This window comes from Hyperolius riggenbachi, chromosome 6, assembly GCF_040937935.1.
Source record: "Hyperolius riggenbachi isolate aHypRig1 chromosome 6, aHypRig1.pri, whole genome shotgun sequence".
NCBI lineage: Eukaryota > Metazoa > Chordata > Amphibia > Anura > Hyperoliidae > Hyperolius > Hyperolius riggenbachi.
In genome coordinates, this window is record NC_090651.1 from 279,534,229 (window position 1) to 279,548,650 (window position 14,422).

Sequence of the window (14,422 nt, forward strand, 5' to 3'; positions counted from 1 at the left end):
TGCTATTTATACGTAACCATGTTACTGATCTGCTGCCAGTTAACCTGATTTGTTGTTAGATTTTTTTTTTAATGTTACACATTTTTCCAGCCTTCTGTTGTTGCTGCCCCAATGTGTTGGAAATGTGTTGTTGGCATCAAAATTCAAAATAAAAATCTTTTTTTATAGAGCAATAACATTTTTCTGTTTCAACATTTTCAAATAAAGATGGAGTTTAAATAGCTTGAAAATCATTCTATTCTTATTTTAATTTGTTTTCCACAATGTACTTTCTTTTCTGAAAACAAGGTTGTATATCTTACATAGGACCAAGGAAAACCTCTATACTACGGTACTTACAGTATATAATCACCTACCAAGTACTTATTAACTTGGCAAGAAAATAGGATTCAGTTTGCAGGCCCATAAACCATTTCAGTAGTACAAAACATAACTTTATTGTAGCAAAATACACAGAAACGTGGACAGTTATATGTATACAAACCACTAGAATAAAAGTTACGTTTTATACTACTACATGCTTTATCAAAGTTAACACGCCTTATCAGAGTAGCATAGCGAGCGCTACGAACCCGCAGTGGCTCAGGGCAGGACGAGCGGAGCTCTCGTCATTGCCAATTATCGGGCATAAGTTCACTATACTACTCTGATAAGGCATGTTAACTTTGATACAGCGTGTTATCTTTGATAAGGCATGCTATTTGTCTTAGTGAATCAAGCCCTAAGAGTGCTCATACATCTACCAATTTTTCGGCTCAATCGACCATCCGATTTTATAATTTTATCAAATTGGATGAAATCTGTGCAGCAACAAGCATGCCCAATCGATTATTTGATCGATTTTGAGCTGAAATTGGTCAAATGTCTAAATCGAGTTTGCTGGAATATCTCAGTCCGGAATGGTCATTTCTGTGCATGGCGGTAATATGTGCGGTGTTGCGGCAACCAACATACGCAAGGTACCCCCGGCCGCTGTCCCCCAAATGTAAAATGCCCCCTCTCTTGCAGTGTAAAATCTCACCTGTCACACTGGTGCAGCTCTCGGGCTCCTTCGCCATCACCCACATGTGACATCAGGCTCTGTGTGTGTGACATCACACAAGCACCTCCTGGAAGGCCCTGGGGTAACAGCAGTCACAGGGGTGATGGGGAATGAGGCTGGGAGTCATGCCAACAGAACAGGTGAGATTTTACACAGCGGAGAGAGGGGGGCATTTTATATTTGCTGGGATAGCCAAACAGGTGGCAAAATTAGGCAGATTCCAGACAATCGGAATTTGAGATTCGGAGATCGGTCTACATTGTATGGGCAGACATTAGATCTCTCTCTGATCAGATTTGTTCCGACAGAGATCTGTCTCATGGTTGATCTGCCCATAAATCGCTAGATGTATGGGCACCTTTAAGCCTCATATCTACTGTTTGGTCAGACCTTCATGGGGAAAAGTACACCTACTGATTTAGCATTGAGTGGGCATTATTAAATTTGAAACCGCAAAAGCAACGCAAAAGATGATGGCGCTAATATAAATGAATAATCTCTATATGCCAACTACAGCATCCTTCTCCCTCATTTATGCTACAATTTTCTCAAGTTTTGTAGGCACTATCTACTATATACTCAGTGCATGTAGAGAGGCTGGAGGCTTACATAATTGAATTGAGTTTAGTTAAGTCCAAACATTTAACAGTTGTGAGACTTGCTAACCACAGACTGTCTCCCATTAGACTGTAATGGAAAGGATACGTTTACAGACGTACAAGTTGACAGAGCCTGCTTGCTTTGAAAAACATTAGATTAGTCAGGACAAATCAAACACCTATACTTAATATTCCAAGAGCAACATTAGAGATGGGAGATCAGATGGAGCTGTGAATTATTAACCAAATGCGGACCTACGCAGTTTAAATCTACGTCGGTGGGTGGCGCTGCGGTTCTGACTGGACGTAAGCTCTCTGTCCCATTCACCGCATGTTCCCGCCGCTTTCTACCTGCCGCAATGTGCTGCCCTGACGCCTCTATGACGGCAGAGCACTGTGAGCCGGGCAGGAGCCGTTTTCATTGGCTCCTGGCCCTGTCATTACTGTAAGCCAATCCCATTGGCTTACATTGAGTGACAGGGTCAGGAGCCAATGAAAGCGGCTCCTGACCGGCGCACAGCGCTCTGTCGTCATAGAGACGGCAGAGAGAGCAGCCTGCGGCGTGACCGGCGGGAGCGACGGATTATTGCGGCGATTCGTCGGGATGCAGCGTTTTAGTGTACCAGCAGCCTCTGGTCCTTAAGGGGGCAGAGGCTGCTGGTACCGAAGTGGTTAAAGTGGATCTGAAAGTGTATTGTTTACAAAACATGCAAAGATTAAAGTGTACCCTAGGCGATATGTGACATGATCAGATAAACATGTATGTACAATACAAAACATATTAATAACCAAGTTGTTTAACTTGTTTTATTTTGCTGCCTTAAATACTTAATTTTTAGGCATGGAAGTGACCGCTTCTGTCTTGTCGGGAATATAGGAAACATCAAAGTTTTCCTGGCAGAATACAACTTCTGAGGGCAGGGAGAGAGAAAATAGTTGAACTATTGACCTTTTTCTAACTCTGGGATACTTATTAGGCTGCCACTGATTAGAGCCCATAATACATTGAGCCTGCTTTGTAAATGTTTAAATATAAAAGAAACCCTGGGATTCTTAAAAAAAGTTATTTTTTAGCAGTAGGAGGATAAATATAATTGTTTATCTCATCCGTTTCACTTTAAGGCTAGGACCCTGTCGTAAACTCACAGTGCCTTCAAGCGAACTGTGGGAGCAGTCTGGCATGCAGACACCACATTATTTATCAGTATGGTTATGTTATCCACAGGCTGGGGTGCAAAGACAGATAAGCTGTATTTTCAAAATGCAGTGGAAAAAAAATGAGGTTACTGTAAGGGCTAAACAGCAGTGTGGGTGAGACATACATCATGGGACTGTCTAGCAGAGCAGAGTTCCAAATCTTTTGGAAAGTAATACATCTCTTGTTTAGTTATCCCAACTATTAAGTCTTTCTAGAGTTCAGCTGTAACATTTTTGTTACAGTGCTATTTGCACGAACAGTATATTCTTGAAGGATTAGCCTTCAAGTTGTACAACTTCCCTTTTGTGAGAGCCATGAACAAAAGGCTGAGTATACACTATCAACGCATGTCGCCCGTAGTGGATCAGTATCTGATCCCCCCTTTGGTGACATCGCTGGACTGGGCTGCACACAGTTGGATCTCACTAAAGGGGAGTTGCACAACTTGACAACATGGCGCGCTGTGTTGCTATGCAGGGGGACGACAGAGGAATGACCAGCGGTGCTTGTATGATATCACGGATGGGCGGGGTTGAGAAGATCAGTCTGGCAGATTTTGGGTTGGGGATCACCAGCTGCCATACACACGCCTGATTGTGGCCTGAGCCAGTCGTTATCAGCGTGTGTATGAGGCTTAGGACTTAAAGTAATTTTTGACTTCTGAATTAACAAAAGAAAGCAATCCCCTTAGTTTAAATTTTTACATCGTTAGGATTTGTGCAAACATTATTTCAGATTTGTTACATTAGTTTTATCTGCAGAGATTGCCACACCCATACCACAGTCTTCCTGACTGTACAATATCTATTGGATATGTTAGGTTGCTGATTACTCCTCCAGAGTTGCAGTGCCTCCTGCTGTGTGTAGCTAAATATTCATGTAGGAATATGTGAGTTACTGGGCAGGACATGCAGATAGAACTAAATACTAAGATGTACTGGTTTCATGCTTGCAAAAACTGTTATTTGAACTTTCTGTCCTTCCAAGCCAGTCATCGTTGGCTTCCAACTGAAATAAGATTTTTATAACTTTAAATTACAAAATTATGTGAGTACTGGGGATTTGGCAACATTTTTTTTGTAAACCATGGTAGAGCTTCACTTTAAATTCAATATTGTGCTGTGTACTATTATTATATGTTGTACAAAGGGGTTCCACAAGCAATTTTGACATTTTAAAATCTGGATTCAGAGATTACATTTTAAAATCATAAACTTTATGGGATGTTATTTTTGGATAACTCGCTAGATTAGCATATTTTTATAGCTTGCATCTTCAATTTTGTTGTGTTAGCCAATAGATAGCATCACTTTAACTTCAACCGTCTGTTTTCATTGATGGCAAAATCTGGTACAGAACTTTACTGCCAAATGTGTGCTGCTTCTTGCCCAGATTCCCAGACCTCTGCAGTCAGTGTCTGCGGTTTAGGGTGACACAATGACAGAAAGCCATTACTAAATACAGTCAATCTTCTAATTCCAACAAACAGTTTTTGAGGGGGATTAGAGAGTGGCTTGGCTTTAGAAAAGCTAAATACACATTGATGCGTCATGGGATTGTGGAAACAAAGGCCAAACTCCCCTAATACGCCAGGTCATCATTCTTTACCCATCACTCCTTTCACTCGCTTGAATGGTCAGTTTTCAGGTGAGAAAAGCAGGCTAACCATATAGCACATATGTGATTGGCTAGGCATTTGTTTTTCGGTTGTCCAAGAGTATCAGCTGTGGGAAGGTATACAATGCAGTGTGTACACTGTAAAGCATGAAAACAAAATATAATACATTTTTTTAAAAAATGTTCAGCCTAAAGTTACATAAACTTAAGAAGATCACCTTTTTTTTTTGAATGCAGAGGGTCTATACTCTGTAGACAATTATAGCAGCTTTAGCAAAGTAGATTGTATTAGCTACAATACTGTATGAGGGCAGGGGCATGACTTTTTTTTTTTTTTTTTTTTTTTTTTTTACGTTTTTATTGAACATTTTTTTTTACAAAGAATAGCAGCATATAAAGTGCATAAATATGGTCAAACTGAACTTGCAATAAATGCAAGAATATAGATTTCAAGTGCAAAAGATTGATTAACTCTGCATAACCAACCCAACTAAATGATGAGTAGACAGAGGGACACAAACCGGTACATTGGCACATTGTACCGTATGGGGAGCCCTGATCACAAATTAACTGTAACAAACATCTAATAAGGGTTTATAGCCAACATAAATATAAATTGGGTCCGGTGTAAAGAAATAAGCGTGAGCTTTTTATACCCGAAAGTCATGTTTCCAGTAAGCATGTGTAAGTTTACTTAAAGTGTACCCGAGCCAAAACTCTCATACAAAATCACCTACTTGCCTAAGAAGAGAGAAGCCTCTGGAATCTAATGAAGCTTCCTTCGCTGTCCTCTGGTTCCCAGTCATTGAGCGTGGACCCTCCAAAACATTACCGACAAGGGCTTGTTGGTAATCTGATCGGAGATGTGCACTCCTCTTTGAGCATGGCTGTACTGCGCCTGAGCAAGAACAGGCACACCTACGGAGTAGGCCAGCGTGGTACTGCACACGGTTACCCGTGCTCGTGAGGCTGCAGACAGCCACATTTGTACCAGCAGAGGAGGGTCCTGGGTAGGGGCGGAGGACAGCGAGTGAAGCCTCATTAGGATCCAGAAGCTTCACTCTTCTTTGGTAAGTATGTATTTCTGAACCTGAGCTTTTGCTCGTGTTCTCTTTATGAAGGGATGCTAAACACTAACACCCTATTTTATCCCATGTGAGAGTAGGTACGCCAGGGAGGACGAATCAGTTAATTTCGGCACGGCGCTTTGGGCACTGCCATAGGCCGTAATGAGAATTATGGCTATAGCAACGCTCAGAGACTAATTTGGGTGTGGCGATAGCTGGAGCTAAAATTAGAAAGAAGAAAAAAGGGCAATTTGAGGAACATCCCCTTCCTGAAGCTTCACTAGCCCTGCAAGGCACAAAAAGTAATGTTTTCAATTTATCATGCTATGGATTATCCATACACCTTTCAATATTCTAATATAATTACTAATTTAGTATTGCGTATGCAGCTATTCCAAGGTGTGTGTGGGTGTCTCCAGATGCATGTGGTGATGCAATTTAAACCAACATTGTAAGTACGTTTTCAGTCCTATCACTGCCTTGATAAGGAGTCTTGGTAGCCCCCAAAATCTTGGCTTCTCACAGTGCTATGGATTAAACTACATCACCTTCTGTATTTGGAGTGTTGGCTTTTGTATACCGCTTCTGTTTGAACCTCTTGATCCACCCACTTGATTCTTTTAAAGCCTCCTATAAACGATTCAGCCCAACCCGCGGGACGGATATACTCAACCTCAGTGAAGCAGATTTCATTGTTTGCGCTGCTCCCCTGCCTGCCACGTTACATCATGCACCGCTCATTGTTCCTCCATTGCCCCTCCCTGCATAGCAACACAGCGCAACATCCGCTACGCAGCATCACAGTACACATTAGTTGGGCATGTGTACGCAGCCTAAAAGGTGTGTGTGCAGATTATCAAACACTATTTGCCTTAAATGTCTTTTGTGAAAGCGTGAATGCATCACTGTTACCATCACTTCTTTTACAGTCAGCCCAAAGTACTACTCTCCTCCCACCCACCCGCTACCAATTTGTTGCTCTATAAAATAGTTGAAGAGGGCACATAAAGAGGGAAAAAAAATCCTTAAGTTTAGGTTGTTACATTGCATGCAATTATGTTTGTTCAGTAATAACAAATAAATAAACCCTGTAACTATTCATGTTAGTTCAGTAAGTGTGTTCTTACATGGATGGCCTAGAACCTAGGTTCTCAACTTGTGGTACGCGTACCCCAGGGGGTACTCCTGATGGTTGCAGGGGGTACTCAGGCTTGATATACTTAACCAAGATGAACAAATTTAGAGTTTTAGAAAATGATAAATCTTATTTAAACAACACCAAGTTAGTATTTTAGCTAATTAAAAGCAATAGTAAATGCTTGGAAATAGTTTAGAACCAATTATCATGTACTATGATTAAAGATCTATTTGTCAAGGGGTACGTGTGATAATGTTTACTATGCTAGGGGGTACTTGGTGAGTACAGGGTTTTAAAAGGGGTACATACCAATAAAATGTTGAGAAACACTGGCCTAGAACACTGAACCTCGATGCATTAGTAATCTGCATAATGATTGAAACATCACATTTCTGTTTTTTAGCGACATGACTCAACAACAGTTCTGCCCAGTCCACGTATATCTAAGAAACTTTTCAGGGTCAAACAGTTTATTTCTGCTGGTGCGTATAGCAACTGACAGTTTAATGCAGGCACATTTAATTAAAGGGATTTTTGAATGTAACTAGCCAGCTATTCTGAGTTTATGGTCTGTGGACAGTAAATTGTAGTCTGTTTGTCCTTTTGACCCTGAAGATACAAAGGTAGGCCTAGACACAAAGTCCTCATAATAATGGAAGCCACGTGCAAAAGGAATCTTCACTCATCAGGTCCATATGTTAGATTTCTTGTGTGGATTTGCATTTTATAATGGATGAAGACAGCTTCAGTCCACAAAGATAAATGGTTTCCAGCTTGTTTATGTAAAGATGTAACTGCAGTGACAGTGGCGGAGCTAGAGACTATGTGGCCCCATAGCAACATTTTCTTGGGGCCTTTAGATCTTGAAAGCCTTGAGCAATGCCACCTGCTACCCTATGGATACGAGTTGACTGGGAAATGTATATTTCCATGCAATGTATACTGAGTATAGTCCATGGGCACTGTGACAAAGTCAGAGGGTAGAGAAACAAAGGAAAGTTGATAGTGAACACATCCAGTACAATTTGGGCCTCCTCCTCTCCAGAGCCCCATAGCAGTTGTTATGGTTATTGCTACACCCCTGTGCAGTGACTAACTGAGGCATGAAATGTAAGTGAATACCTTTTATTGAGAAGTATTTCCAAAAGGCTCAAGTAACCACCTCTGCCACGGTAAGGAAATTGTCTCTAAAGCTGAAAATTACGGTAATGGTTTTAGTTAATAGAGCAGAGAAGATTTTGGCTTTTTTAAAATATTTTTTTACTGGGGTGATTAGTGCGTTGATTTGTTTAAAAAATTGTGCTGATACAAATTATGCTAATGTTATGGAAATGTATGAAGCTTGGAATTGGACCAATGAAAATCATCAGCTACTGTACTTGATTGGTCCAGTGCCAAGCTGCAGAAACCTTCATGAAATTACGATAGCGTAAAATCTCACTGATCATATCTTTTAGCGTGATGGGGCCCATAACATGTTATCATGCAATGCAACAGAACACACATACAATTTCCTGTATGAAGAAAACAAACATTGTGTTAAAGGCAATAGGTCCGGTTCTTGTCTAGGTATAAAAGAAAAAGAAAAAAAAAAAACGTCCATGTACAAGGGGTTTCTTTTTCTAGTTTTTTTCTTTTATACCTAGACAAGAACCAGACCTATTGCCTTTAACACAATATTTGATTTCTTCATACAGTATATTGGATGGATATTTGTGTGTTTTTTTTTTACCCAAATAATTATATAACTATGTAACATGTAGAATATTGCACTATATCACTACTGGTTTTCCACCTGGCCTCATTTAATCCCTGTATCAATGCTTGCATTGGCGCTGCAAAAAAAACAAACAAAAAAAAAAAACTACATAATGCATTAAAACTTTAGCCACACCCATTACTTACCTTTATGCATATTGGTCTTCCTGGCCAATACCAACCTGCATAAAGGGGTGAGCGGTTAATTGGGCTTGGTTGGGATGGGATACTATTTGTTTTATACTGTTTTAGAAGGTGAAAGGGAGTAACCAAGCAGCTCATGGTGACTCAAACCACCAGGAATGTATAGGGGGATAAAAGAGACCGAAAAGCCCTCCTACTAATAAGCAATGCTTGGTGAAATGTGCCTTCTTAAAACAGAAGGAAATTTGCAATAATTCAGCTATAAGTGAACATTTGTGTTTACCCACAATGCACCACTACTGAATGTGCAGATTGTCCCTTTCCGCCCCTGTAAGCATGGCAAGCATCCAGAAAGCATATAAAAAAAGTGTTCCATTCTGAAATGATAAAAAGATCCCTTTCAACTAGGTAAAAAAAAAAAGGAGGTGAAAAACAAATGATTTTAATTCGAATTTTGTATTTTTTAATACCAAACTACTTCCACGTCTGAATTCAATATTTGAATGCTTAGAAAAAAAAACTCCTTACCACCTAGCATTTTTGTAATGCGGTCAGGCCCCATGTCAGGTTTTCACACTAGTGCAGTGCCTTGTTATACAGTGCCTTGTTATACAGTGCCATGTATTGTTACATAGTGCAGTGTAACACTAGTGTCAGTGCTCAGCAACCTGCTGAATAGCAATGCAGAGTGGCCTCTTGTGGTGATAATGTGAACTGGCCTGAGTGTCAGGGAAAGAAGTAAATGGAACATTCTCAGCGAGACACGGCAAGAAATGAATTAGAATTGTTGTTCTACTTCTGTTGCCATCTGCCCCACTGAGGAATGTGTTTCTCACTTACTGTCACACTGCCTATGTATGAATTACATAACTGCTATTATTTGCATGGCTCTACCAACTATTCTGAAGCAACACATTATGGGTCTTGCTTTTTTTAGGGAGATAATTCTGTACTATAAACTCACTGGCATTTCAAGAAGAGAGTTTTGTAAACTCTGAGGAAAGAATTCTATACCACACTATTAACAAAGAAATATATAGGTCCTCTCTACGCTGCTTACAGTCATTCTGAAGTCCCTTTCTGTCATCTTTGCTCATCACCTGCAATTAGTGATCAATATGCTAAGCTTTTGAGCAAAGTGAAACACAGTCTATAACTGTCTAGCAAATAACTGTTTATAGACGTTTTTGTGGGATATTTGTGGTTCCACTAAGGACACTTTCATGTGACCCGTGTGCCATTTTTTACCAGCTCTGTGCTCATTTTCTGTCATTTCTAATTAGGGTAGACCTAATGGTAGTGGTGGCATTGCTTAAGTGGGCAGTGTTCCACCTGTTTGGGAGTCATAGCAGTATTACATCCCATCCTTGGGTGGTGGCACATTGAACGGATCACCCTACTCTACCCAGAAAGAGAAAATATAGAAGTCTGGTCCTCAGATGCATGATTATTTCTTCAGGACTGATGATTTTTACAAAAATGAGCATTGGAGATGATTGGAGTTTGCTTGGCATCTATTTTTTTTTTTGCCCCATTTGCACTTTAACTAAACATATCACTTAAAGTTAACCTGTACCTTTAAATTAAGGGAAAAAAAGCAGATACTTACCTCAGGAGGGGGAAGCCTCTGGATCCTAATGCTGCTTCCCCATCCTCCTCAGCCAGCTAGATCAGGCACTGGGATCCCTGGGCGCACTAAAACAATAACCACAAAAGTAGCCTGCCTGCGCAGGTGCCATATCTGCTTCCCGCTTGGGCTCTGGCGGAAATAGCTGAGCCCCGATCAGGTCCGCTCTACTGCACAGGTGGCTCAAATCTGCGCAGTAGAGCAGGCCCTAGTGGGCTCGGCTATTTCTGCCAAAGCCCAAGCGGGAAGCCGCTAGTGCAGCTGCAACAAGCTGACTTTTGGGTGTCCCAGCACTGGACTCTTTAAGATCCAGAGGACCTCTCCCTCCAGAGTATCCCCTAAGAGCACTTTTTTCCTTTCTGGTTCACTTTAACATTTTACTTGTTCCATTGATGGCTAATACAAGTTTCAGATCTCGGTGCTTACTTGTAGGTCAGCTTTTGCATATTTTCCATGTAAATGACTATTGTGTGGTAATATTCATTGTTTATATGCTCTTTGCTTTATTCATTTACAGTAAAATGGTGTTAATGTGCTATATCTTAAAATGCACCAGTCCCCACCATGATATTAGGGGAAGTACGGTTTGTCTAAATATTTAGTCCACTTTTATTGCTTCTACACAGCGTTGTGGGAGCACAGTACATACATTGTGGAATATTTATTCACATACAATGGTTTTTTATAGAGTGCCATTGTATTCTGAGAATGTGCTGCAGTATCACATTTCATGAACAAGTGATCATGCAGGTAATATTATAATGTATATTTTGCAATCAATCCAAATGTAATTCCAAACCGTTAAATCCCTTTATTGTTGAAGGACAATTGATAAAAGAACTGGTAACACTTTCATGAAAATTGGCTCTGAGCACCAAAATGGCTGCCTTCATTCTACGTAGGTAACTTTCACTTGATCACTTAAATTGCATGTCACATTGTACAACCCATGCTATTACAGATGTTCTAGTCCCATTTGTTCCCAAAGGGAGCCATTAGACCCTACAGCACATGGTTGACCTCTCTCCAGTAGGGATGACTTCAACCATCTTCTGTTGGTCCAGAAATGTCTTTATAGAAGATTAGTCCCCTCCATATGTGTATCATGAAGCCCACACTGCTGTTGCCCCTTTGGTCCTAGAAGGTTGTCCCCCTTTCAGGACTGGAGGTAAGTGTGAGGTGTCTCTTTGGTGTATGACTGTCATGTTCTCCCTTGTCTTACTGATTTAATACTGTGTGAGATTCATTATTGCTTGTGTATTATCTGTTCCCTTTATTTTGTCCCATTTTTCCCTTTTTTGCATGCTGTTCCTTCCGTTTCCTCCCTTCCTTCTCCTCTTCCCGTGTGTAGACGCAAGTGCAACGACAGAGCCTGCGGTTCACGGTTGGTATCAGCTTTCTGTTATCTATTTCAGGGCACCAACAAGCCTGGCCTGTATTGTTAAGGGAAGCTGTTTATGCAGGAGACAGTGTGGGTGGGGGGGATGGATGGAGCTTAGGAGGAACATATTTGAATGGTCGCCTCAGACTGCTGCAGGGCTCTGTGTTGCTCAGCTTTAATCCAATTCATGGTTTATAGTTATACACATTGAAAGGTTTAGTTACTCCTTAATAGCCTCATCAGATCCCTTCACAGTCAGCCTTGGCTTGTTGCTCCCTTCAGTGTGTTTTTGTCCATTTTTTCCAGTCCTTTCCTAAAAGCTAAGCATGAAAAAGCATGGTTTATCTAATGGTGAATGCAGCTAATAGCATTTGAATTGGGCGAAGTCTAACAATGGACTATAAAGGCGATGCTGTATACCTTTTGTAAAGCATTTTTTTCTTACTGAGGAAAAAACAACAAAATCTGTTGTTGGGATATATTTTCTTTCCATTTGTGCCCATTATGAATCCATTTGATTGAGCCACTTCCGTTCATGCTCATGTGTATGTCATCAATTTATCATCATATCTTCATGCAGGAAAATGGTACAGAAATTGTAATATAGGTGGAACACATGGTTAAATGTATGCCCTGTGCTACTGTGTTGTAGTAAAACCTGCTGTTTCTGATGGATTTGAGCATGCTTAATGTTGATTGTTGTAGTGGGAGATTATAGTGGCCTATAAGGGGGCCCTACCTCAGAATGCTGATAGGTCTTTGAAATACAAAGTACAATGCAATGTGATTCAGCCACTGATGTACACCTATAGCTTACACAGCTCTGTCTCCAGCACTTGGATGTCTTTTCTGGAGTTCCATCATGAGGTTTCCTTTTCTATAATGTCAAGTTCATTAAAACACAGAAAATAAATAAAACATTTGGGGTGGGCGGGCGAGAGAGAGAAAGACCCATACTGGTTGCTTGGATTTCAGATGTACAGAACTTACTACCAGTCATTTTTTTTTCAACAAAATTTCTGTGCATCTATAAATTTAAGCCTCGCGGAGTTTTATGAAACACATAACTTTGGCACTGGCGGCACTTAGGTAACATGGATACCACATAGACTGCAATGCTGATTTGCTTACTGCCGGCACCCAATAAATTTTGTTAATAGGCGGCACAGATATTGGAGGAGGGTATGCTTAATGCAAAGGAGGTGCAGATATCGACGGGGGAAGGGGGGGGGCTTGCGAAGCACGTAACTTTGGCACTGGCGGCACTTTGGTAACATGGATACCATGTAGACTGCAATGCTGATTTGGTCGCTGCCGGCACCCAATAAATATTGTTAATAGGCGGCACAGATATTGGAGGAGGGTGTGCTTAATGCAAAGGAGGTGCAGATATCGACAGGGGGGGGGTGGCCTAGTTAGGCTTAGGCATCAATATTCTCACAAGTGTTTTTCTGAGTTATGCAGTTGTGACTGCAGAGAAGCTGTCATTATTAACCTTTGATTTTTAACCCTTACAATAAAAAAAGAAGAATACAGAGTAGTGGAACTTTACATACACATGTATATATACAGTGTTTCCCCGAAAATAAGACACTGTCGTAAATTATTTTTTCCTTCAAAGGATGTGCTAGGGCTTATTTTCGGGGAGGTCTTATATTTTGTGAAGGTAGCGAAAACCCCCTTGTGAATAGCCAGATCCCCCAAGTCTATGGCCAGATCCCCCCTTAAGTATAGCTAGACCAGACCCACCTAATTGTACAGCCAGATCCCCATCCCCTTAGTGTATAACCCCTAATGTATAGCTAAATCCCCCCCCCCTTGTTTATGGCCAGACACCCCCTTAATAGCCAGATAACCCCCCCCCCCCCCCCCCCCCCGTATAGCCAGATCCCACCTGTGCATAAGTTCCGTCAGCCCCCCCACCGCTTCCACCATGTCCGTTTTACCTCCTGCTGGCCCTGCTTTCAGAAAGTCACATCCCCGTACTCAGTCAGACCCCCGGCGGCAATTATTGAAACCGCAGATCGGCTGGGATCTGCGGTTAAGGCAGCTGCAGATTCAGTGTAACAGTACTTCCATAATCAGGAAGTAAGCAGAGATGCCTTTTCCTGTATTTGGAGGTGCTGTTACAGTGAATCTGTAGCTGCCTTCACCGCAGATCCCAGCTGATATGCGTTTGAAAAATTGCCGACGGGGGTCTGACTATGAGCACGGGAATGCGACTTTCTGAAAGCGGGGCTAGTGGAGGTAATGCGGCGATATAACGGGGTTCGAGTGGGGGGGGGGGTCGGTACTGCCACTAGGGCTTATTTTCAGGGAGGGCTTATATTTCGGGCATGCTGCTCGATATCTGCTAGGGCTTACTTTAAGGATAGGTTTTACTTTCGGGGAAACACGGTATGTAATAGGACAAAATAGAGGCGCTACAGAAAATAAAATACACTATAAACAGTTTAAAAATGGGAGGTAGCAGCGGACTTCCCTCCCCACTGAAGACTCAAATAGTCTAATTCAGGCAAATTTTTTTGCATACTCCACATAAAAGTGCAGTATACAATAAAATCTGCCTGAATTAGACAATTCATACCCCCTAAATTTTGTACCTCTTATATTCCAATCTATAGAGAGCCTCTTCTTAACCTGAGTGTGATCAGGTGTTATCTCCCTATCTGCCTATACAGTGATTTCCTTAGTGGTAACTGCTAAGGCAATCACTGTATAAGAAGCACTATAAAGAAGCAGAGACTGGCAGGGGCTAATTTTAACCTTTAGGCTATTTTCCCTCTATGCAGGTTGTACTGTATTTCAATTGTATCACAACATAACAGTGATGAAAAGTCACATTGTGCCT

At 41.2% G+C, this 14,422-nt stretch overlaps 1 protein-coding gene across 9 annotated transcripts in view; it reads left to right on the plus strand.

Moving 5' to 3' along the window:
- The window catches only part of CADM1 (cell adhesion molecule 1), a 539,770-nt gene that overhangs the window by 462,597 nt on the left and 62,751 nt on the right, over positions 1-14,422 (plus strand). For 6 of the 9 annotated variants that reach the window (XM_068240925.1, XM_068240926.1, XM_068240927.1 and 3 more), the window contains one exon: positions 11,542-11,574. The exons of 2 other annotated variants lie outside the window; for them this stretch is intronic. In XM_068240925.1, the coding sequence (XP_068097026.1) occupies positions 11,542-11,574 (33 nt within the window). Of the gene's footprint in view, positions 1-11,013; positions 11,086-11,541; positions 11,575-14,422 lie in introns of those variants that run through there. One more of the 9 variants, XM_068240934.1, reaches the window with a different exon arrangement.